This window comes from Lissotriton helveticus, chromosome 5_1, assembly GCF_964261635.1.
Source record: "Lissotriton helveticus chromosome 5_1, aLisHel1.1, whole genome shotgun sequence".
In the NCBI taxonomy this organism is placed as follows: Eukaryota; Metazoa; Chordata; class Amphibia; order Caudata; family Salamandridae; genus Lissotriton; species Lissotriton helveticus.
The window spans coordinates 1,050,904,748-1,050,928,532 of NC_136065.1; the positions used below are offsets into that span (position 1 = coordinate 1,050,904,748).

Below are 23,785 nucleotides of genomic sequence, written 5' to 3' on the forward strand. Positions count from 1 at the left end.
CATATTGCGCACTTATCTCCTTATCTCTCTGTGCCCAGGCCTTAATTTTGCAGGTCTGTGGAGTAATGTCCTATGCTCCCCTGGTGAAGGACCGTTCACCAACAAGCCAATGTGTTAGCTCCCTTCACTGTGGTGAACTTTTCAGAGCAGGTGCCATACTTAAATCACCTAGTCAGTAAACTATTTTGTTCAGAGAAAACAAACAAACTCTCAAACCAAAATGTTTTTTTCCTGAACAAAAAGAAAATGGCCTTAACTTGCAAGTAGCCTTTTCCCTGTCTGCTTGGGCTATTTACTTTTTTCCCTGCCTGTTTCCTACATGCCTGGCTTAGTGGAAATGGGCAGGGAAAAAGTGTGATGGCAGTCCCACCCTCAATATGGTGACACAACTGTCACTGTGATCCAGTGGTCCTGTGGCAAATGAACCACTGAGTCAGGGATCACCATTGGCAGTGGCAGTGGAGATTCCATCAACGGTAACCTACAAATTCTCCAACTCTAAATAGAGCGAGGAAATCGCTAGTTTGGTGTGGCGGAAGGTCCTTCAATTGTTGATGGTCCTTTTGTTCCACCAAACCCAAAAGTGTTTTGATGCTATCATGTCAGCTTATGGAGAATGAAGGATGTCTGTGTGTTTCTATGTCCAATGAATAACTGAGATTTCAGTTCTTATTAGGTCGTAGAAAGGTTTTACTTTTTCTACGTAATCTAAAATGTAAGTTCTGCCAAAAATTAAAAAATAAAGAAGTACGCAGTAAAGAACAGACATAAAAAAAGAGTAAGACCACACATAACAGGGGAAGTCAGCTTGGAGGGTCTGAAACACCAAAAGACGGGAATAATTAAGCATATTTATTAAACAAAGGCAGGCATTTAGGAGGAGCACTAACTGAGGCTGATAGAAAAGATGGGAGGTGCTTTAAGCACATATTCTCAATACAGCATGCTTCACAGAGCAGTGCATTGGCTGCCTAGGCTCATTCTAATAAAAGGTTAGGTGGTGCCTAAATGCCTTTAGTGCAAGCTACCCTTGCTTGCTGAATGAATAGCTCATCACTTTTTCCCGGTTCCTGCAGCCCTTATTTCTCTCATCCGCTCTGATGTCTCTCCTCTGCTACATCCCTCACATTTCCTGTGCCTTTTCTTCCTTCTCTGTTTCAAATTTTATCTTTCATCCTTCTTCATCTCTCCTGTTATTATCTCTACTCTTCCCAGTCTATTTCCTTCCACTGGCCATCATTTTTCTCACCCGTTTTGATATTACATATTGCACACTTATCTCCTTATCTCTCTGTGCCCTCTCTCACCTGTCTCCAGGCCTTAATTTTGCGGGTCTGTGGAGTAATGTCTTATGCTCCCCTGGTGAAGGACCGTCCACCAACAAGCCAATGTGTTAGCTCCCTTCACAGTGGTGAACTTTGCAGAGCAGGTGCCATACTTAAATCACCTAGTCAGTAAACTATTTTGTTCAGAGAAAACAAACAAACTCTCAAACCAAAATGTGTTTTTTTTCTGAACAAAAAGAATATGGCCTTAACTTGTAGGTAACTTTTTCCCTTTCTACTGGGGCTATTTACTTTTTTCCCTGCCTGTTTCCTACACGCCTGGCTTGGTGAAAATGGCAGGGAAAATGTTTGATGGCAGTCCCACCCTCAATATGGTGACACAACTGTCACTGTGATCCAGTGTTCCTGTGGCAAATGAACGACTGAGTCAGGGATTACCATTGGCAGTGGCAGTGGAGAATCCATCAACGGTAACCTACAAATTCTCCAACTCTAAATAGAGCAAGGAAATCGCTTGTTTGGTGTGGCGGAAGGACCTTTAATTGTTGATGGTCCTTTTGTTCCACCAAACCCAAAAGTGTTTTGATGCTATCATGTCAGCTTATGGAGAATGAAGGATTTCTGTGTGTTTCTACGTCCAATGAATAACTGAGATTTCAGTTCTTATTAGGTCGTAGAAAGGTTTTACTTTTTCTACGTAATATAAAATGTAAGTTCTGCCAAAAATGAAAAAATAAAGAAGTACGCAGGAAGGAACATACATAAAAAAGAGTAAGACCACACATAACAGGGGAAGTCAGCTTGGAGGGTCCGAAACACCAAAAGGCGGGAATAATTAAGCATATTTATTAAACAAAGGCAGGCATTTAGGAGGAGCACTAACTTAGGCAGATAGAAAATATGGGAGGCGCTTTAAGCACATATTCTGGATACAGCATGCCTCACAGAGCAGTGCATGGGCTGCCTAGGCTCATTCTAATAAAAGGTTAGGTGGTGCCTAAATGCCTTTATGTGCAAGCTACCCTTGCTCGCTGAATGAATAGCGCATCACTTTTTCCCTGTTCCTGCAGCCCTTATTTCTCTCATCCGCTCTCATGTCTCTCTACTGCTACATCCCTCACATTTCCTGTGCCCTTTCTTCCTTCTCTATTTCTTATTTTATCTTTTATCTTTCTTCATCTCTCCTGTTATTATCTCTACTCTTCCCAGTCTATTTTCTTCCACTGGCCATAATTTTTCTCACCCTTTTTGATATTACATATTGCGCAATTATCTCCTTATCTCTCCGTGCCCTCTCTCACCTGTCTCCAGGCCTTAATTTTGCAGGTCTGTGGAGTAATGTCCTATGCTCCCCTGGTGAAGGACCGTCCACCAACAAGCCAATGTGTTAGCTTCCTTCACAGTGGTGAACTTTGCAGAGCAGGTGCCATACTTAAATCACCTAGTCAGCAAACGATTTTGTTCAGAGAAAACAAACAAACTCTCAAACCAAAATGTGTTTTTTCCTGAACAAAAAGAAAATGGCCTTAACTTGCAGGTAGCTTTTTCCCTGTCTGCTGGGGCTATTTACTTTTTTCCCTGCCTGTTTCCTACACGCCTGGCTTGGTGGAAATGGGCAGGGAAAATGTGTGATGGCAGTCCCACCCTCGATATGGTGACACAACTGTCACTGTGATCCAGTGGTCATGTGGCAAATGGACCACTTGCGAGAAGTTGGCCTGATATATAGTGCTCACTATTCTAGTGATCACTCTGTATCATTCCAAACAACTCTTATTGATGATTGGTTGTAAGTCAACCTTATAGACCAGCTATCCTAGTAGCGTGGACAAGATCAGTCTTTAGGCTAAACTCTAGAGGGCGTGTTAAGCCAGCTGTTTTACCATTTTGAACACCAAGTGAAAGGACACCACACAAGTTGTTATAAAAATAAAGGATATTTATTAATAACAAGTCTACCCTGAACTCTTTATGAGTCAGGGAGCTAAGCACAATACAAAACTCTTACGAAAATACTGCAAGTTGCACAAATAACACAAATGCCCGAGGGGCACGAAAAACCATATACTCTAAAAGTGGAATGCGAAATGCTAGCAGGTGAGTAACACGATCCAGAGGCTTCAGGACCGCTAGGGCTACCTTACTGAACCCTTAGGTTAGGAGCAGGAGGCCTAGGGCGCCCGGGTGCAGAGTGGGAACTCTTACGCGGGATGCGGGACAAAGTCTATGGATGCTAGCAATTCTAAAGTTACTGTTTCCGGACGAATCCGACTATGTAGACTAAAAACGACAAAGGATCTGGACACTAGGATAGTGAACCTTGGCTGGAGCACCGAGATGCTCGAGTTACCTAGCCCAGGGGCTGCGGCTGCATAGGGTTCAAAAGACGTCGGGAATCCTCGTTGTAGTCTATGGAGCCTGAAAGAAGATGTTGCTGGCAGGCGACCAGTGAAGATGTTCGGTGTGATCCAAGGCTGGATCAGTGAAGAAGACGACCTGAAAGCAGAGGGGACTCAGTTCTCAATCACTAGCCAGTGATTGTGTGGGCACCAGGATGGCACCGGATGAAGTCACCGCGACCAGGTGAGTGGGCGACGCTGGACTCTGCAGCTACACGGGCCAGGAGGCGTTGTCGGCGTCCAGGCTGGAGGTGCGAGCTGTCCCACGATGGTGTCTGCTGTCGGCGATGCTGGATCCAGGATTGGAGCAACAAGCCTTGGCAAAGGCAAGCCCACGCGGTTGAGTCAAAATGGCGTCTGGAGTGGACCAGGAGGGTCCAGGGTACTTCTTGTTGGACAAGGAGCAAGGGCCAGTCTAGGGGACCTAGACCAGCAGTGAAAACGTCGTGGTACGTCGTCAGGAGGGTCACTAGCTGACAGGCAAGTGACCGGACAACGTGGTGAACAGCAAGGCAGCAGAAGGGCCCCACGCAGATCTCGTGGAGGCTGGGGGGCTGGACTTCGGTGCTGGCGCTGCTCAGGGTTGGGGCTTCTCAAACCCCAGTGCACCCACTCGAGGATCCCTCGGTGGTCGTGCTGGTTAAGCGTCGTGCAGGTCTTGAAGATAGCCGGTCCCACGGGTCTCGTCGCACCCACGAATCTCAGCTGGGCTGATCATGCAGGTAGAGGTCATAGATGGCAGGGAATCCGGGTCTCGTCGAGCTGGTCAGTCTTGATCCGGAGGATGGACGTGCAGCAAACCGCAAGCGCTTAGATGGTGCCTACTGGTGCAGGGTGGCTACTCGTTAGCCACAAGGGAGAGTCTTCAGAGAGTGACAAGAGTTCCTTTCGTGGAAAGTAGTTCAAGTTTCAAGATTATCCAATTTGGGAAGGGTGCCCGCTCCTACCTTTATTCTAAGAAGAGGGGCTGGCACGCGACTAGGTCCTGCCCATGGGTGGGACCAGGAGGGGGGTGGTTACACCCCTCTCCTTTGTCCGGTCTCTCCCCAGCTCAGGGGCTGGTGTGCCCCTGGAACTGGTTTGAGCCGGCATATGCACAGTGAGCACCGGGGTGCCACTTGCAGTCACCTTCCTCTCAGCCCTGCCTACCTGGGATACACAAAATCCTGTCTGGGATGGTGCTGGCACCGCCCCTGACAGGAAACCCTTTGTCCAGGCCTCCCTCGCTGGAAGGACTCCCAGCAGCAGGAGGTCAGACTTGTGTCTGTGGTGGCAGCCTCCATTTTGTGATGCTGAGGCTCGAGTTAGCTTTAACCGGGGTTCACAGTTACATACATGTCGTGTCCCTCTAGAAGGGTGGAATGCTAACCCCGTCGCCAGAATTGGCGAGGGGTTAGTATTCCAATTCGTATGACACCTTATTCAACATGTTTTGATAATGCTATGCCAAAGTTAGCATTTAACCGCGAGGATTATAATGCACTTAAGAGTATATGGTATAGCGTTATCATGGAACAGCTATTAGGACTTGGTTCCGCAAGCTTCAAACGGGCTCAGCTCATGCCAGAGCACCATCTCACATAATTCCAAGCACTCTGCCTTCAGGATTGATAAGGCCTTCCATAGGAGTGACTGATAGGAATATATGTGTCCATTTTAGGTTTAGATATAGGGAACTATATCTAAAGCAAAGGGTGATTACACCACCTTGCCCCAGCTGTCATGCAGCCAGTTGTGTCTGTATTGGATGGCCAGCCAGGGGTGGCATAATACATGCTGCAGCCCCTGGTAGGCCCTGGGTACACCTATGCCCTGGATACCTAAGGTATACTGTACAGGGACTGATAAGGTGGCCCAGTACCAATTGGTAAATGCACCTAGGGTACATGGTTGTAATTTTAGAGAGAGAACAGCTAGGCTGTGGGTCTGATTAGCAGGCCCACAGCCAGGGAAAGTCGTAAACCAGTGAAGCAAAAAGCAAAAATCTGGGGTGGCCATGGGATTGCAGACCCCACTCTCCTAAATAACCCCCCCCAAACTTAGGGACATCAAACTAACCTTGTCCAGGTGAGTCTTCTGGTTCTAAGTGGAAGCACCTGGAGAGACCATCTGCATTACCATGGTCAGTCCCTGGGCGGTGCTCCACTGTAAAGTCCATCCCCTGTAGGGAAATGGACCACCTAAGAAGTTTGGGGTTTTCACCCTTCATTTGATTTAGCCATAAGAGGGGCTTATGGTCGGTCTGAATCTTGAAGTGAGTACCAAACAAGTATGGCCTCAACTTCTTCAGGGCCCAAACCACAGCAAAGGCCTTCCTCTCAATAGCTGACCAACGTTTCTCTCTAGGGGTCAGCCTTCTACTTATAAAAGCAATGGGCTGGTCATGACCATCAATATTCAGCTGAGATAGAACAGCTCCCACACCCAACTCAGAAGCATCTGTTTGGACAATGAAAGGTTTGGAGTAGTCTGGACTCTTGAGAATAGGTGCAGTGCACATGGCCTGCTTTAGGTCATCGAATGCCTTCTGACAGCTAACTGTCCACTGAACTTTCTTTGGCATTTTCTTACTTGTCAGGTCATTAAGTGGAGTCACAATGGTTCCATAATTTCTGACAAATTTCCTGTAATAACCAGACAGGCCCAAGAAAGCTCTGACCTGTGTCTGGGTGGTTGGAGGAGCCCAGTCCTTTATGGCCTGTATCTTGCTCTCCAGAGGTTGAACTTGGCCTCCACCTGCAAGGTGGCCCGAGTATACAACTTGACTCTGCCCTATCTGGCGCTTAGTAGCCTTGATAGTGAGGCCTGCCTTTTGCAGGGCCTCTAAAACTTTCCTTAGGTGGATCAGGTGATCCTCCCAGGTGGAGCTAAAGACAGCAATATCATCTAGATATGCTGCACAAAAGTCATCCAACCCAGTGAGAACTTGGTTCACCAACCTTTGAAAAGTGGCAGGTGCATTTTTCAAACCAAAGGGCATCACCACAACTTGGTAATGACCTCCTGGGGTAGAAAATGCTGTCTTGGCCTTGGCATCCTCAGCTAACCTGATTTGCCAATATCCAGCTGTTAGGTCAAATGTACTTAAGAAAGTTGCAGAAGCCAACTTATCTATCAGTTCATCTGCCCTAGGTATTGGGTGGGCATCTGTCTTAGTGACAGCATTGAGACCCCTGTAGTCTACGTAAAACCTCATCTCTCTCTTGCCATCCTGGGTGTGAGGTTTAGGCACTAGAACTACAGGACTAGCCCAAGGGCTCTCTGAGGGTTCAATGACTCCCAATTCCAGCATCTTTTGTACTTCAGTTTTTATGCAGTCCCTGACGTGGTCAGGTTGCCTGTAGATTTTACTCTTTATAGGCAGACTGTCTCCAGTGTCCACCTCATGTGTGTACCAGTTTGTCTGACTGGGGGTCAGAGAAAACATTTGTCTGAAGGATTGAAGGACTTGCTTACAGTCCTTTTGTTGATGCTCAGTGAGGCTGTCAGAAAAGACTACACCATCTACTGACCCATCATCAGGGTTCTGAGTGAGCAGGTCTGGGAGAGAGTCACTCTCTTCCTCCTGTCCCTCATCTGTGGCCATGAGCAAGCCCATGTCCTCCCTGTCAACAAATGCTTTGAGCCTATTCACATGAAGTACTCTGTGAGGGCTCCTGGGAGTTCCCATGTCCACCAAGTAGGTGACTTCTCCCTTTTGCTCAATGATGATGTGGGGTCCAGACCATTTGTCTTGGAGAGCTGTTGGGGCCACTGGCTCCAACACCCACACCTTCTGTCCTGCATGGTAAACAGTTAGGACAGCCTTTTGGTCATGCCAAGCTTTTTGAAGTTCTTGGCTGGCCTCCAGGTTTTTAGATGCCTTCTCCATGTACTCTGCCATCCTGGAGCGGAGACCAAGTACATAGTCCACTATGTCAAGTTTAGGCTTTTTGAGAGGTAACTCCCATCCTTCCTTCACAAGACATAGGGGTCCTCTTACAGGATGTCCAAACAAAAGCTCAAAAGGGCTGTAACCAACCCCCTTCTGTGGGACCTCTCTGTAAGCAAACAGAAGGCAGGGTAAAAGGATGTCCCATCTTCGCCTAAGCTTTTCAGGTAACCCTTTTATCATCCCTTTGAGGGTCTTGTTGAATCTTTCAACAAGTCCATTGCATTGTGGGTGATAGGGTGTGGTGAATTTGTAATTTACACTACACTCCTTCCACATAGCAGTCAAGTATCCTGACATGAAGTTTGCACCTCTGTCAGAGACAACCTCCTTAGGAAACCCCACTCTGGAGAAAACTCCAACCAGGGCCCTAGCCACAACAGGAGCTGTAGTGGTCCTAAGGGGAATAGCTTCTGGATACCTGGTGGCATGTCCACTACCACCAGTATAAATCTGTGCCCAGATGCTGTTGGGGGGTCCATTGGTCCAACAATGTCAATCCCCACTCTCTCAAAGGGAACCCCCACCACAGGTAGTGGTATAAGGGGGGCCTTTGTGGTGCCACCTAATTTGCCACTGGCTTGGCAGGTGACACATGGGCGACAAAAGTCTTTAGTGTCCTCAGACATATGAGGCCAGTGAAAGTGTGGGGCAAGCCTGTCCCAAGTCTTGTTCTGGCCTAAGTGACCTGCAAGGGGAATTTCATGGGCTAAGGTGAGAAGGAAACCTCTCAGAGACAAGGGGATGACCAGCCTCCTGGTAGCACCAGGCTTGGGGTCTCTTGCCTCAGAGTATAGGAGTCCATCGTCCCAATATACCTTATGGGCACCTGTAGCATTCCCTGCAGCCTCAGCAGCAGCCTGCTGTCTGAGGGGTTCAAGAGAGGAACAGTCTAACTGTGCCTGCCTCAAGTCTGCCATGGAAGGTCCCCCTGTCCCAAGAAACTCAACCTGTACAGGCTCAAGTTCTTCTAGGACAGTTCCTTCTGGGGTCTTGGGGTCAGTCTCCTGAGAGAGCTGATCTTCTACCTGAGGCAGGGGGGGAAGGGTCAACCTTACCCCTACTGCTCTTTCTCTTGGGTAGTGTCTGGTCCATTCTTCCAGGATCCAGCACTAGTTCAGCTGGGCATTTCTTGGCCTGTGACCTAGTCACAGCAAGGACATGTGCTGACAAACCTAACATTTCCACATGAGTCCTATACTCCACATCTGACCATAAGGAGGATTCCAAATCATTGCCCAAAAGACAGTCCACTGGGAGGTCTGAACTAACAACAACCCTTTTGAGGCCATTTACCCCTCCCCAGGAGAAATTAACAAGTGCCATACTATGGGAGGTAGTGCCATTGCTAGCATTGGTCACCAGGTAGTCTGAACCTAGTATTACCTGTTCAGGGTCCACAAAGTTTGGTGTCACCATAGTGACACTGGCACAAGTGTCCCTGTAGGCCTGAGCCATTTTTCCATTGATCAAAGGCGTCTGCCTGTACTTGCCCAGAGTACTGGGACTTATTGTAGGGGTCATATCCATGTCCCCAGTACAAACAAGAACAGCCTGAGTAGGTATCCTGACTAAGTCAGAACCCGCCTCAGTTCCCAGGGTTAACCCCACTATAGCCTTGGGAGGATTACTACCACTACTAACTGTACTAGGGGGTGCAGATGCCTTAGGGGCAGTAGTGGTAGGAGTTAGGCCTTTCTTGGTGCACTCACTAAACCAGTGAGTATTACTTTTACAGTATTGGCACCATGGTTTCTTCTGACCATTATTCTTCTTCTTTTGGGAATTCAGGGACCCACCCTCTTTAGATTGTTGGGGCCCTGTTGAAGACTTCTGGTCATTTTGCTTATTCTCATTACCCTTGGGGTCTGCTTTCTTTTGGCCACCGCCCTGGTTCTGGTTCTGCTGCTTGACCCTTGTCCTGACCCATCTGTCTGCCTTCTTTCCCAATTCTTGGGGAGAGGTCAGATCTGAGTCAATAAGGTGCTGATGCAACAACTGATTTTGACAATTATTTAAGATTTGTTCTCTCATAATTAGATTATACAATCCTGTGTAATCAGTAACTTTACTTCCCAGTAACCAGCCTTCAAAAGCCTTAGTGGCACAATCAACAAAGTCAGCCCAATCCTGAGACTGAATTTTCTGGGTGTCTCTGAACAGCAACCTGTACTGTTCAGTTGTTAAGCCAAACCCATCAATCAGCGTATTCTTCAGGACTTGGTAATTGTTAGCATCCTCAGCTCTAGTAGTGAGGAGCTTATCTCTACCTTTACCTTCAAAGGAGAGCCACAATATAGCTGCCCACTGACTCTGGGGGATGCACTGGACAGTGCAGGCCCTCTCCAAAGCAGTCATCCATTTGTGGATGTCATCCCATTGTTTAAAGGGGGGCACTATTTTACTCAGGTGTCTAGTATCAAAACTCCTGTCTTTATCCTTAGGGATATTGCTGCCACCAGTGGGGACTGCCCCACTCAACTGTTGCTCTCTAGCAAAGGCAAGCTTCTCCTTGGCAAGGGCAAGTTCTTCCCTCTGAATCCTCAGATTAGCCTGTTTCATCCTTGCTTCATGTTCTCTCCTCTGAGGGGAAGTCATTCTCCTCTGGGGAGAAGTCATTCTCCTCTGAGAAGAGGCATGAGAGTGCACAGATCTATTGGAGTCCCTAGAATGAGACCTATCTCTTCTAACTCCAAAGTTAGGCCTGCTTAGGGTCAGTACTGGGGGTCCCCCAGATCCTTCCCTATGTAGGTCTAAGTTGGCCCTAGTAAGTCTGCTGACTAGCTCAGGACCTTTGTCTGCCTCATCCCCAGAAGGATCCTCTTCATCCTCCTCCTCCTCTACTTCCTCAGTTTCAGGGAGGTCAGGATCACCAAGGGTACCCTCTAAGGCTGGCATGCTCCCATCTGTCTGAGAAGCTTTTCTAGCATCATATGTCTCTAAGAGACCTAACAGAAAAGGAGTGGTAGGGTTAGAACCCTGTTTCAATTTCCTGGAGGTACACAATTGTCTCATCTCCTGGAAACTGAGAGCTGCATATCTGGAAAGGACCTGTGGAGGGTCACTAACCACTAGGGGAGTCTCTGCAGACTCTCCATGGGTAGACATGCTTCTAGTGTGGTGTAAGTGATGCACCTACCTACACTATGGGTTTACCTACTGATCACTTGCTAGAGTTGTAGTTAGGGTGTGCTAAGCCCTGTTACACTACAACAGCTGGTTCAGTAGAACTCAGAGTATTCTAAGCTAAGTTATATGTACCTTGGTACTTATGTGATCTTTCAAATGATATTCTTAGGATACGTGTGTGGTAAAACAACAGCAAGCTCAAATCCCAACCGCTGCTCACCAATGTGAGACGTTGGCCTGATATATAGTGCTCACTATTCTAGTGATCACTCTGTATCATTCCAAACAACTCTTATTGATGATTGGTTGTAAGTCAACCTTATAGACCAGCTATCCTAGTAGCGTGGACAAGAGCAGTCTTTAGGCTAAACTCTAGAGGGCGTGTTAAGCCAGCTGTTTTACCATCACATATACCCCTTGAACACCAAGTGAAAGGACACCACACAAGTTGTTATAAAAATAAAGGATATTTATTAATAACAAGTCTACCCTGAACTCTTTATGAGTCAGGGAGCTAAGCACAATACAAAACTCTTACGAAAATACTGCAAGTTGCACAAATAACACAAATGCCCGAGGGGCACAAAAAACCATATACTCTAAAAGTGGAATGCGAAATACTAGCATGTGAGTAACACGATCCAGAGGCTTCAGGACCGCTAGGGCTACCTTACTGAACCCTTAGGTTAGGAGCAGGAGGCCTAGGGCGCCCGGGTGCAGAGTGGGAACTCTTACGCGGGATGCGGGACAAAGTCTATGGATGCTAGCAATTCTAAAGTTACTGTTTCCGGACAAATCCGACTATGTAGACTAAAAACGACAAAGGATCTGGACACTAGGATAGTGAACCTGTGCTGGAGCACCGAGATGCTCGAGTTACCTAGCCCAGGGGCTGCGGCTGCATAGGGTTCAAAAGACGTCGGGAATCCTCGTTGTAGTCTATGGAGCCTGAAAGAAGATGTTGCTGGCAGGCGACCAGTGAAGATGTTCGGTGTGATCCAAGGCTGGATCAGTGAAGAAGACGACCTGAAAGCAGAGGGGACTCAGTTCTCAATCACTAGCCAGTGATTATGTGGGCACCAGGATGGCACCAGATGAAGTCACCGCGACCAGGTGAGTGGGCGACGCTGGACTCTGCAGCTACACGGGCCAGGAGGCGTTGTCGGCGTCCAGGCTGGAGGTGCGAGCTGTCCCACGATGGTGTCTGCTGTCGGCGATGCTGGATCCAGGATTGGAGCAACAAGCCTTGGCAAAGGCAAGCCCACACGGTTGAGTCAAAATGGCGTCTGGAGTGGACCAGGAGGGTCCAGGGTACTTCTTGTTGGACAAGGAGCAAGGGCCAGTCTAGGGGACCTAGACCAGTGGTGAAAACGTCGTGGTACGTCGTCAGGAGGGTCACTAGCCGACGGGCAAGTGACCGGACAACGTGGCGAACAGCAAGGCAGCAGAAGGGCCCCACGCAGATCTCGTGGAGGCTGGGGGGCTGGACTTCGGTGCTGGTGCTGCTCAGGGTTGGGGCTTCTCAAACCCCAGTGCACCCACTCGAGGATCCCTCGTGGTCGTGCTGGTTAAGCGTCATGCAGGTCTTGAAGATAGCCGGTCCCACGGGTCTCGTCGCACCCACGAATCTCAGCTGGGCTGATGATGCAGGTAGAGGTCACAGATGGCAGGGAATCCGGGTCTCGTGGAGCTGGTCAGTCTTGATCCAGATGGATGGACGTGCAGCAAACCGCAAGCGCTCAGATGGTGCCTGCTGGGTGGCTACTCCTTAGCCACAAGGGAGAGTCTTCAGAGAGTGACAAGAGTTCCTTTCGTGGAAAGTAGTTCAAGTTTCAAGATTATCCAATTTGGGAAGGGTGCCCGCTCCTACCTTTATTCTAAGAAGAGGGGCTGGCACGCGACTAGGTCCTGCCCATGGGTGGGACCAGGAGGGGGGTGGTTACACCCCTCTCCTTTGTCCGGTCTCTCCCCAGCTCAGGGGCTGGTGTGCCCCTGGAACTGGTTTGCGCCGGCATATGCACAGTGAGCACCGGGGTGCCACTTGCAGTCAACTTCCTCTCAGCCCTGCCTACCTGGGATACACAAAATCCTGTCTGGGATGGTGCTGGCACCGCCCCTGACAGGAAACCCTTTGTCCAGGCCTCCCTCGCTGGAAGGACTCCCAGCAGCAGGAGGTCAGACTTGTGTCTGTGGTGGCAGCATCCATTTTGTGATGCTGAGGCTCGAGTTAGCTTTAACCGGGGTTCACAGTTATATACATGTCGTGTCCCTCTAGAAGGGTGGAATGCTAACCCCGTCGCCAGAATTGGCGAGGGGTTAGTATTCCAATTCGTATGACACCTTACTCGACATGTTTTGATAATGCTATGCCAAAGTTAGCATTTAACCGCGAGGATTATAATGCACTTAAGAGTATATGGTATAGCGTTATCATGGAACAGCTATTAGGACTTGGTTCCGCAAGCTGCAAACGGGCTCAGCTCATGCCAGAGCACCATCTCACATAATTCCAAGCACTCTGCCTTCAGGATTGATAAGGCCTTCCATAGGAGTGACTGATAGGAATATATGTGTCCATTTTAGGTTTAGATATAGGGAACTATATCTAAAGCAAAGGGTGATTACACCACCTTGCCCCAGCTGTCATGCAGCCAGTTGTGTCTGTATTGGATGGCCAGCCAGGGGTGGCATAATACATGCTGCAGCCCCTGGTAGGCCCTGGGTACACCTATGCCCTGGATACCTAAGGTATACTGTACAGGGACTGATAAGGTGGCCCAGTACCAATTGGTAAATGCACCTAGGGTACATGGTTGTAATTTTAGAGAGAGAACAGCTAGGCTGTGGGTCTGATTAGCAGGCCCACAGCCAGGGAAAGTCGTAAACCAGTGAAGCAAAAAGCAAAAATCTGGGGTGGCCATGGGATTGCAGACCCCACTCTCCTACACCACTGAGTCAGGGATTACCATTGGCAGTGGAGACTCCATCAACAGTAACCAACAAATTCTCCAACTCTAAATTGAGCAAGGTAATCGCAGGTTTGGTGTGGCGGAAGGACCCCCAATTGTTGATGGTCCTTTTGTTCTACTTAACCCAAATGAGGTATTCTGTCTCTTTAATGGTGATCTCCCTCTACTTCCTCTTAATGTCTTTCACCCTGTGACTTTCTCTGTCTCTCTCTCTCTCTCTCTGTCATCTCTTTAATGTGGCCATACTCTTTCGAGCTTATTTTCACCTCTTAGATTGGCCAACCTAAGATGCATTTGTCATTTTCTCTTTAGAAAGAGACGGGCACAATTTCCAGTCGTATGCTAATCATGAAGTTCTGCCGTGGATCACAGAGTTATGCCTTTCTTTCTTGGTTTAATTATGAGCATCGTGGCTTGCTAGCATTTTCCCTCTCTCACACTAGAGCACATTTGTTGGGGACTGTGCTACCTTTCTAAAAATATTTTTAGGAATAATTGGCCAGGAAGCAGGCAGTAATTGCAAGCTGCAGTTAAGCACCACGATTCATGAAAGCAAAAATTAAAGACACCGTCGAGCATTTACATCTCCGCCTGAAGGCACTTTATGCTTTTTTTAATTATCGAAGCTGGGTCAGACACAGGTATCTGGGCATACACCTGGGAATACTATGTGCCATCTCCAGTAGGCTCCCATTACCCCTGTGAGGAACTGTACATTGCGTAGATTTCCTCAAGGTGGAATGGAGTTCACTGTGTAAACACAGATTATTATTTTTTTTTAATATCCACAGAGAAATCATTTTCCCAACAAAAATAAGATTTCCCATGAAGAAATCACTTTGATCCATTCTGGCAAATGAATTACTCCAGGCTTGGTCTACATTCACTTTCCAGCCATTTCCAGGGTAGGAAGGGGGTCTCTTCAAAGCTTTGAGAAGGCCAGGAAATACATCTTTACTGTGGGCATTGACCAGCGTGCAGTGAGTGTTAAACAGGCTTTGCAAAGCGCACCCTCCCTCCCCCGTGTAGAAGTTCCTATTGTGTTTTTTCCTCATTAATAGCGAAGAAATATGCAGTAGTAATACAGTAACGCCTGCCAGGAATACTTTTGTAAATTCCTGGCATGGGTTTGTGAGGTAATTTCATCCCCAAACCCATGTTTATGGCCGAAAATGCCTACATGAATTGCGCCCTTATAGTCTCTTTAAGGTTCCAACCCCACACGGCCTTCCTTTCTCATTGCCTAATAATATTCATTTTAAATGCATTGCTTTTTTGTCACATGTTAGCAGAATGGGGGAAAAGATTGTGTATGCACGTGCGCGCGTCTCAGTCATCAAAAGCATCGAAATTGTGTTTGATTGTACCGCTCTGCCCATCCAGCGAGAAAACGCTCGTTTAAGACATTTCTGTGGACAAAGAAAATTGTTGACTCTGCTGTGACTTCAGTGGTAGGCATACAAAGCCGCAGCAATAACTCTTTTGTACTTTTTCCACTCAGGATGAAGAGACGGCAGAGGAGCTGCGTCACATCCAGCTATCAAAAGAGGCACCACAGACCTGAACCGAGTGCTTGTCACGCCGTGCAGGGTTCAGCTAAAGGAATACATATGGTGCTCTCGAGAGACATCGTCTGAAGGGGCTCGTGCTTTCTCTGGACACCTCTAGCAGAGCGCAGGCAACTTTGCTCTGGTGTAAACATGAACCAATCAATCGCGTCGTTTCCCAATGAGTGCTTGAAACACATCAGCTTTGAGAATGAGTCTTTATGGAACGAAACTACAAGCACAAACCTGACTAGAGAAAGCAGTCACCATCTCTTCATTGGTGCCCAGCAACAGGAACCCAATCATATTGCCATTCCGGCAACCATATTTTACAGCCTTCTCTTCATTTTTGGCATCATGGCCAATGGCCTTACCATCCTCACCTTGCTGAGGAACGGGCGCATGAGGGTGAGCGCCGTCCGCTTTTACCTCCTGAGCCTGGCTATGGCTGACGTCCTACTGCTGCTGACTATTCCAGTCACCCTGTATAGATACTTCTGGCAGTACTACCCTTGGTCCCTCACTGACCCTGTCTGCAAGCTCTACTTCATGATCCGACAAGTCTACTGTGTTACCACCAGCTGGACAATCATCGCCTTTACAGCGGAGAGGTACATCGCAATTTGCCATCCAATGTGGTCCATTACAGGCCTCCGTCAGTCTCGCATGGCTTACCTCCTAGGCGTTATCTGGCTGATCTCCTTCATCACTGCTGTGCCCGTTGCCATGGTCTACGGCCAATCAGCTGCCTGCATCCTGGACTATACTGCCACCTCGCAGGAAGAGGCAGTGCTTGATTCCACGGTGTGTGAGATGCTCGAGCAGAAGCCATACATTGTGTACAAGAGCATTGTACAAGTGCGCAGCGCTTTATGCTTTGTCATGCCGTTGGTCACCATCATGATCTTCCATCTTCTCATCTTCCATCATCTGAACCTCAACCACAGGCAGAGAGAGCAGATTGGTCTCACTGGCACCCGGGGATGCAATTTCTCCTCAGCTCATGCTAGCTGTACAAGGAACCGCCCTCTCTCAGAGAAAAAAGCACGGCAGCTCATGGGTGAGTCATTTCCTTTTTGCCTCACACTTTAATGATTATTAAGTAGGATGTCATGGTCAGTCTTGATATGTGACATAACATAATATGGCCTGAGAACTACTTTAAAGCTGTTGCAAAGCACTAAGATGGGAAGGAGGGGAGGGAATGTTAAAAGGGGAAGGTATTCAAAATGTACCAGAGTGTGGGTGGACAAAAGGTTTGCATGACATATTCCCTGAATTGCAGTTTGTAGCCCTGAGAGTATGGTGAGGTCTTCCCTCAAATTTCTTGAGTTGGTGTCCTTACATGATGATCGAGGCCAGTGCACTCATGCAAGCATTAAATAAGCTGGGGCAGTGCAGATCCTAGAGGTATCCTGTTTTTCAAGGAAGCAATTTTGCAAAGGAAAGTCTCAAGCTAAACCTGATACATCCAGTTATCCAGGCAGAAATTGAACAAATCAAGGCCCATTGTGACATTCTAGGCCTGAAGTGCCAGATAGTTAGGAGCTCAACCTGTGCGTCGGTGTCTAATGCAGTGAGATATGCGAAATGATCAATGCAAAGCCTAGGTTTTGATATAAGGAGGGAATGAGCTCCTACCAGATTTTAATCAGGGCTCGGCCTGCGTCCTAGTTAGACAGAAGCGGCACTGAAGATACAGTGAGGCTCAGCATGAACAGTGAGCCTTGAGACAATCTTCCAAAGGGGCATTTGTCAAGCTGGCAATACCAGAAAGTAGATGAAAATTAGATAAGGTCCCTGGACTGACTCTCGTTGTTTTACAAGAGGTGTGATGATGGTATGTTTCAAGACCTGTTGGTGAGCATGGTGATGTGATGGAAGAGGACTGGGAGGCATAGGCTGGCTAATTTGGCAATATATGTTTTTGGTGGCAACATTTGTTTGAAGGTGGCCTGAGTTCTGGTTAGCTTAGTTTCTTGATCAGTTGGGACATTGAGCAGAGCAAGGCAGGTGAAAACAGGTGGTAGCCTCTTTGCATGTTGTTTTTTGGTGATTGATGCACTGGAGGACGTGGTGGTCACTATATTGATGAAAAAGGACGATGTCAAAACAAAATGTTTTGCAAGGGTAGTGGATATGCAGCTGGTTGTAGAGAAGTTACTAGTATGTGATAATCTCCGACCAGTTCCTAATATGAATTTTCAACTTCAGAGATTCAAGATTGATAGTAGGCGTTTTGGTTCTGAGAATGGAGTGCTTGGGTACTCTCTAGGAGTTTAGATGACACATTTCTAGTTGCTTGCTCTTTCATTTCATTTAAACTGGATCAATAGTAATCCAAGAAAATGATGGTGATATGACTATTTATGCTTTCTGAATTTAAGTGGGTCAATGTGGTCAACAATGGTAGAAATCCTATATTTAATGGTGTCCATAAATATTCAGTGTAAAGGAATTTTTAAAGGAGGTAGAGTTGATGCTTTTAGGTTTCTCCTCAGTAGAGAAGCCTCTGAGTCTGTGGGTTGTTTGGGTGGGTTGCTAAAATTCCTATCCATATCAAATTTGTGGATGTAGTTATCAGATTGTCACGTTATGAATTCCGGTGTGGGGCTAGTAATGCTCAGATTAGAAATAAAATCAGAAGCAGACTATGTCCACCCCCGCATTTTGGTATATGCACAACGTCAAGTATAATACTTTGAAATGTCTAGAAATACCTGGCGCAGAATCGGAAACTAACCTCCTCAGAGGGCGATCTCTCTGCTTCCACACTCTTAGAACCACCTTTGTTAAAGAAATATACAACCGTAGCTCAAACATTTTCAGGAAGCACCCCAAAACATCTGGAACTCTATTACTTCCATCATCTGCACATGCCCCTTTCAGAAACCAGTACAAAAGGGGGTGGTGATGGACAGAGCATCAGAACCAATCAAACACTCACACCCAGTCAAAAGATCTGGGTTTGATCCATCACCGTTCTTTAGCCCACTCTGCCACCCCAGTTCAGACATGGCTATATGCAAATCAGTCTGACCCTGTGCCTCATGGGAGCAGTCCAGCCCGAACTGCCAAGCCATGCCTCCCCTGGACCGGAAACAAGCTTCCGAGGACCGGTTTCTGGCATTCCAGCCGTCTTCAGCCCGGCTTGCTTGAATCCAGTGGCAAAGTGAGCAAGGGACTCACGTCTGAGCATACCCTGCCACACTTACGACGGCCAAAGCAGTACAAAAGGGGGTGGTGATGGACGGAGCATTAGAACCAATCAAACACTCACACCCTGTCAAAAGATCTGGGTTTGATCCATCACCGTTCTTTAGCCCACTCTGCCACCCCAGTTCAGACATGGCTATATGCAAATCAGTCTGACCCTGTGCCGGTCCAGGGAAGACATGGCTTGGCAGTGCGGGCTGGACTGTTCCCATGAGGCACAGGGTCAGACTAATTTGCATGTGGCCATGTCTGAACTGGGGTGGCGGAGTGAGCTAAAGAACGGTGATGGATTAAACCCAGATCAGTTGACTGGGGTTGAGTGTTTGTATTGTCAACGCTCCGTCCATCATCCCCTTTGGTTTTTCTTTGTTCGCCCTAAGTTGGCAGGGTATGCTCAGACGTGAGTCCCTTGCTCACTTTGCCACTGGATTCAAGCAAGCCCGGCTGAAGACGGCTGTAATGCCAGAAACCGGTCCTGGGAAGCTTGATTCCGGTCCATGGAAGACAAGGCTTGGCAGTTCGGGCTGGACTGTTCCCATGAGGCACAGGGTCAGACTGATTTGCATATGGCCATGTCTGAACTGGGGTGGCGGAGTGAGCTAAAGAACGGTGATGGATTAAACCCAGATCAGTTGACTGGGGTTGAGTGTTTGTATTGTCAACGCTCCGTCCATCATCCCCTTTGGTTTTTCTTTGTTCGCCCTAAGTTGGCAGGGTATGCTCAGACGTGAGTCCCTTGCTCACTTTGCCACTGGATTCAAGCAAGCCCGGCTGAAGACGGCTGTAATGCCAGAAACCGGTCCTGGGAAGCTTGATTCCGGTCCAGGGAAGACATGGCTTGGCAGTTCGGGCTGGACTGTTCCCATGAGGCACAGGGTCAGACTGATTTGCATATGGCCATGTCTGAACTGGGGAAGCGGAGTGAGCTAAAGAACGGTGATGGATTAAACCCAGATCAGTTGACTGGGGGTGAGTGTTTGTATTGTCAACGCTCCGTCCATCATCCCCTTTGGTTTTTCTTTGTTCGCCCTAAGTTGGCAGGGTATGCTCAGACGTGAGTCCCTTGCTCACTTTGCCACTGGATTCAAGCAAGCCCGGCTGAAGACGGCTGTAATGCCAGAAACCGGTCCTGGGAAGCTTGATTCCGGTCCAGGGAAGACATGGCTTGGCAGTTCGGGCTGGACTGTTCCCATGAGGCACAGGGTCAGACTGATTTGCCTATGGCCATGTCTGAACTGGGGTGGCGGAGTGAGCTTAAGAACGGTGATGGATTAAACCCAGATCAGTTGACTGGGGGTGAGTGTTTGTATTGTCAACGCTCCGTCCATCATCCCCTTTGGTTTTTCTCCTTTCAGAAACCAGACACTTCTTCTTTTTCAGTGACATCTTCGTGGGTTAACATCCTACATATAGGTATGCTATACAGGCTTTCATCTATGCAGTTCTAGAAAAAAGATATCTAATCTGTCTGAATGAGTGCAGAAACTTCCAGGAGTATGCTGGTTCAAACCAAATTATTACAGAATAGAGAAGAGTCTGTTTTAAAGTTTAAAGCTTGATGTAGAGGTAGAGGATGGATAAGAGTGGAGTGTAGTTAATTGCAAAAAATGAGCTCCGTTTTGCATTGTAGATATACTTTAAGACACATCATAAAATGTCAAGCTAAACTTTGCTCCAGTAGTTTCAAAATTTAAAGCAGCAATCAATAAGCTACGCCTCGTGCTAATGTCCAATGACGTTTTTAGCAAGTCAGCAATTTCTAACATGGGTGAGGGAGGGAGGATGTACAATGTAAAACAAAGAGTTCCTGCTTCCTGCACTACATACTGAATGCTTTTTTTTTGGGCAGGATTAACAAAGATATATGTGTGTGTGTGAGCATATATATATATATATACATATACAATATATGTATATATATATATATTTTTTTCCAAACAAAGCCCTGGCGCTCAGGCGGGCACACGACGTTGTCCTGCACTTAACAGTGTTCTCTGCCTCGTCGCAGCTCGCTGTCAGTCCTCCTCAATTTTCACATGCTCGATGCGTTTCGAGGCAATCGCACCTCTTCTTCATGAGCTAAACATGCAAGCACTGTCTTTGCATCACCTATTTATTCATTGTTGCTTCAATCAATTGGAACCGCCTTTAGTGGGCGTGACTCGGTTGGTGTCCTGTCATATTGCATGCTGGTATTTGCAGTTCTTTAGGTGAGCTACTAGTATTTTACCATGGTAGGTTCAGTGTCTTTCTGTTAATTTTAAGCTTGTCATTTTCCTTAGTAGGGCGGAGTTCCTGAGTTCACGAGTCAATTTTGCGAAGGGGCAACGTGCTGAAAGAGAAGGAAATGGTGTCCTTCTCAGCCTTTCCTTGCAGAAATGGTGCTCAGCCTGTTTCCGCGGCGCAAATACCAGCATGCAATATGACAGGACACCAACCGAGTCACGCCCACTAAAGGCGGTTCCAATTGATTGAAGCAACAATGAATAAATAGGTGATGCAAAGACAGTGCCTGCATGTTTAGCTCATGAAGAAGAGGCGCGATTGCCTCGAAACGCGTCGAGCATGTGAAAATTGAGGAGGACTGACAGCGAACTGCGACGAGGCAGAAAACACTGTTAAGTACAGGACAACATCGTGTGCCCGCCTGAGCGCCAGGGCTTTGTTTGGAAAAAAAATAATAATAATAATAAAAAAAAATATATATATATATATATATATATATATATATATCTTTGAGCAATCCTGACCGCTATCGAAGCGGTATCGCAACATGCACAGACCTCTTCTCCTTCACACAGATTAAGCTTTAAAGTAAAGCGCCATCACACCATCAATTGTGTTCGCAGTGGAAATTTATTACAGCAAGTGCAGAGCAAATGCTCTCCTTGGCGCGTTTCGCTCCGCAGGCGGAGCTTGGTCACATGACGCGCCCAAAGTAGGTGTAACAATATATAGTGATTGAAAGGCTCTATCACCCATAGAAAAAGAGATGAAAAGCACATAACAACAAATTGGCATAAAATTAACTCATGAATATATAGATCACAATGTATGTGTGTTCAATAAAACACTCAAACACAGCAAAACAAATGCAAGCATAGTGCTCAAATCATTATGAAATGAAAACAACCATTACATTAGAAAATATGCTATGTACACAAGGCAAAGTCATGATAACAATCAGAGCATAGTGCTCATATTCAAAGGTTCAAGGTATGATTGAATGAACTATGATCTATGATGATGATTTCATAAAAAATGAGGGTAATAAAGCAACTTTACCAATTTCTAATGTTGAATATAGGTTTCTCAATAGGAGCTTGATTCTATGTAGAATAAATTATTGATAAATTACATACAGTATGTTTCAAACCCCATATATTTTACTTAAAGTTGCCACTACCTCCCCTAACAACCCAACCACAATGTTCAAAAGAACATTTCTCCTTGTAACAAACGTACCAAAGTGAAAATAGAACATGATATACAATATGCCAACTAGACCAAAAGTGCTTGTGTATACTGGGGGAACAAACAATTTATAAAAAATATGTAATTATGAACGAAAACAGCTGAAGCACAAATTATGAAAATCCTACTAATTCATTTAGCATACATAAATGTATATCTTCCAAAATCGGTGCATTATCAGATTACTCAAAAATAACCTATCTTTAGACAAAATTCCACAGAAACAGCAAAAATGGATTTAAAGTTTCAGTTATAAAAAATTGTGAAGTTCATCAATTGCATTTAAACCATTGGTGCCTTGGAATCAAGTAATAAAATAAAATATGTCTCTCTTTGTCTAAGGAGTTTTTCTCTATCTCCCCCCCCCCCCCGTCCGGGGTTGGGAACCGACCCTAAAAGTGTGTACTGGAGATCTTTCAATTTATGACCATGGATAGCTTTGAAGTGGCGAGCCACCGGGTAATTACTGTCCGAATTCACAATTGCCCATATATGCTGTAAAATACGTTGATTGGCTGGCAATTTAGTGCTGCCAATAAATGACAAGTTGCATGTACACGTTAGTTGATAGATGACAAAATCACTACGGCATGTCAGATATTCTGTAATGGCGATCGGTTTATCATTAATTGCAGATTTATAGTGTGTGCCGTTCTTTGCAAAAGTACAAGCGCGGCAAGACGTGCATTTGAAAAAACCTGTTTTAGACAGCCAAGTTTGTTTCGTTGTTAATTCAGGTTGGGTCTTGTCCAGTACATCTTTCATGGAGGGAGCCCTCCTGAAAGTAATCGCCGGTAATTTGGGTAAGATGGGACCCAAAATGACATCCGTTAAAACAATAGGCCATTCTGAATTAATAATCCGTCTCAACATGCGTTCTTGTGAGCAATAGGTGGTAATGAGACAAACAGAACCACTGGAACTGTTATCAGAAATAGTCAAAGTTCTAGGGGTCAGTAATTCATCCCTCGAAAGTAGAGATGCTTTCGAGAGGGCGCGGTTCAACAATTCAGGTTTGTAACCGCGCTCGAGAAACCTCTGAGTTGATTCAACTAGACATTGATCCGATGCAATTGGATCACTACAGATTCTTTTGATGCGAACAAATTTGCCAAATGGAACACTGTTAATTGTATGGGATGGATGAGCACTATGGGCATGCAGAATGGCATTGCCTGCCGTTGTTTTCCTATACAATTTGGTGTGGAGCCTACTCTTCTCAATGTACATCTGTACATCAAGAAACTCAGCAGAGTCTGATGTGATGGTAGCAGTGAATTTTAAATTGCGAGTATTGATGTTAATCTCGTCTACAAATTTCTGAGCCTGAGCCTGCGAACCATTCTATATGATGCATATATCATCGATGAAACTCCAGTAATAGGCTAGATGTGAAAGCCACTGGCTGTGGTTTTTGCCTAGCATGTGCTCCTCCCACCAGCCAACATGTAAACATGAATAGCTGGGGGAGAAGCACGAGCCCATGGCAACACCACGTTCCTGATGGTAAAATTCATTTTCAAATTGGAAATGGTTGTTAGTTAAACAGATCGTAATCATTTCTACCAACATGTTATTATGATCTCGCAGGATTACATCGCGGTTATCCAAATAGTATTTGGCAGCCTCCATACCTTGGGAATGATTAATGCTTGTATACAAAGATTCAATGTCCATCACCAAAAAAACAGAAATCAGAACACCAGTTGACATGTTTAATTTTAACCAAAAAGTCTGTAGTGTCTTTAAGATAGGATGGGAGTGAAGTCATGTGAGGTTGGAGAAAATAATCAATGTACTTGGATAAGTTTTCATTCATACTGCCTCGTGCCGA

The 23,785-nt window shown here is 46.4% G+C and overlaps 1 protein-coding gene across 1 annotated transcript in view; it reads left to right on the top strand.

Annotated features, from left to right (window-relative positions):
• Nucleotides 1-15,399: 15,399 nt before the first annotated feature.
• Nucleotides 15,400-23,785, top strand: part of LOC144753484 (neurotensin receptor type 1-like) — a 46,973-nt gene continuing 38,587 nt past the window's right edge. The window contains exon 1 of the mRNA XM_078641156.1: nt 15,400-16,321. Coding sequence (XP_078497282.1) covers nt 15,415-16,321 — 907 coding nt within the window. The 5' untranslated portion in view covers nt 15,400-15,414. The remainder of the gene's footprint in view (nt 16,322-23,785) is intronic.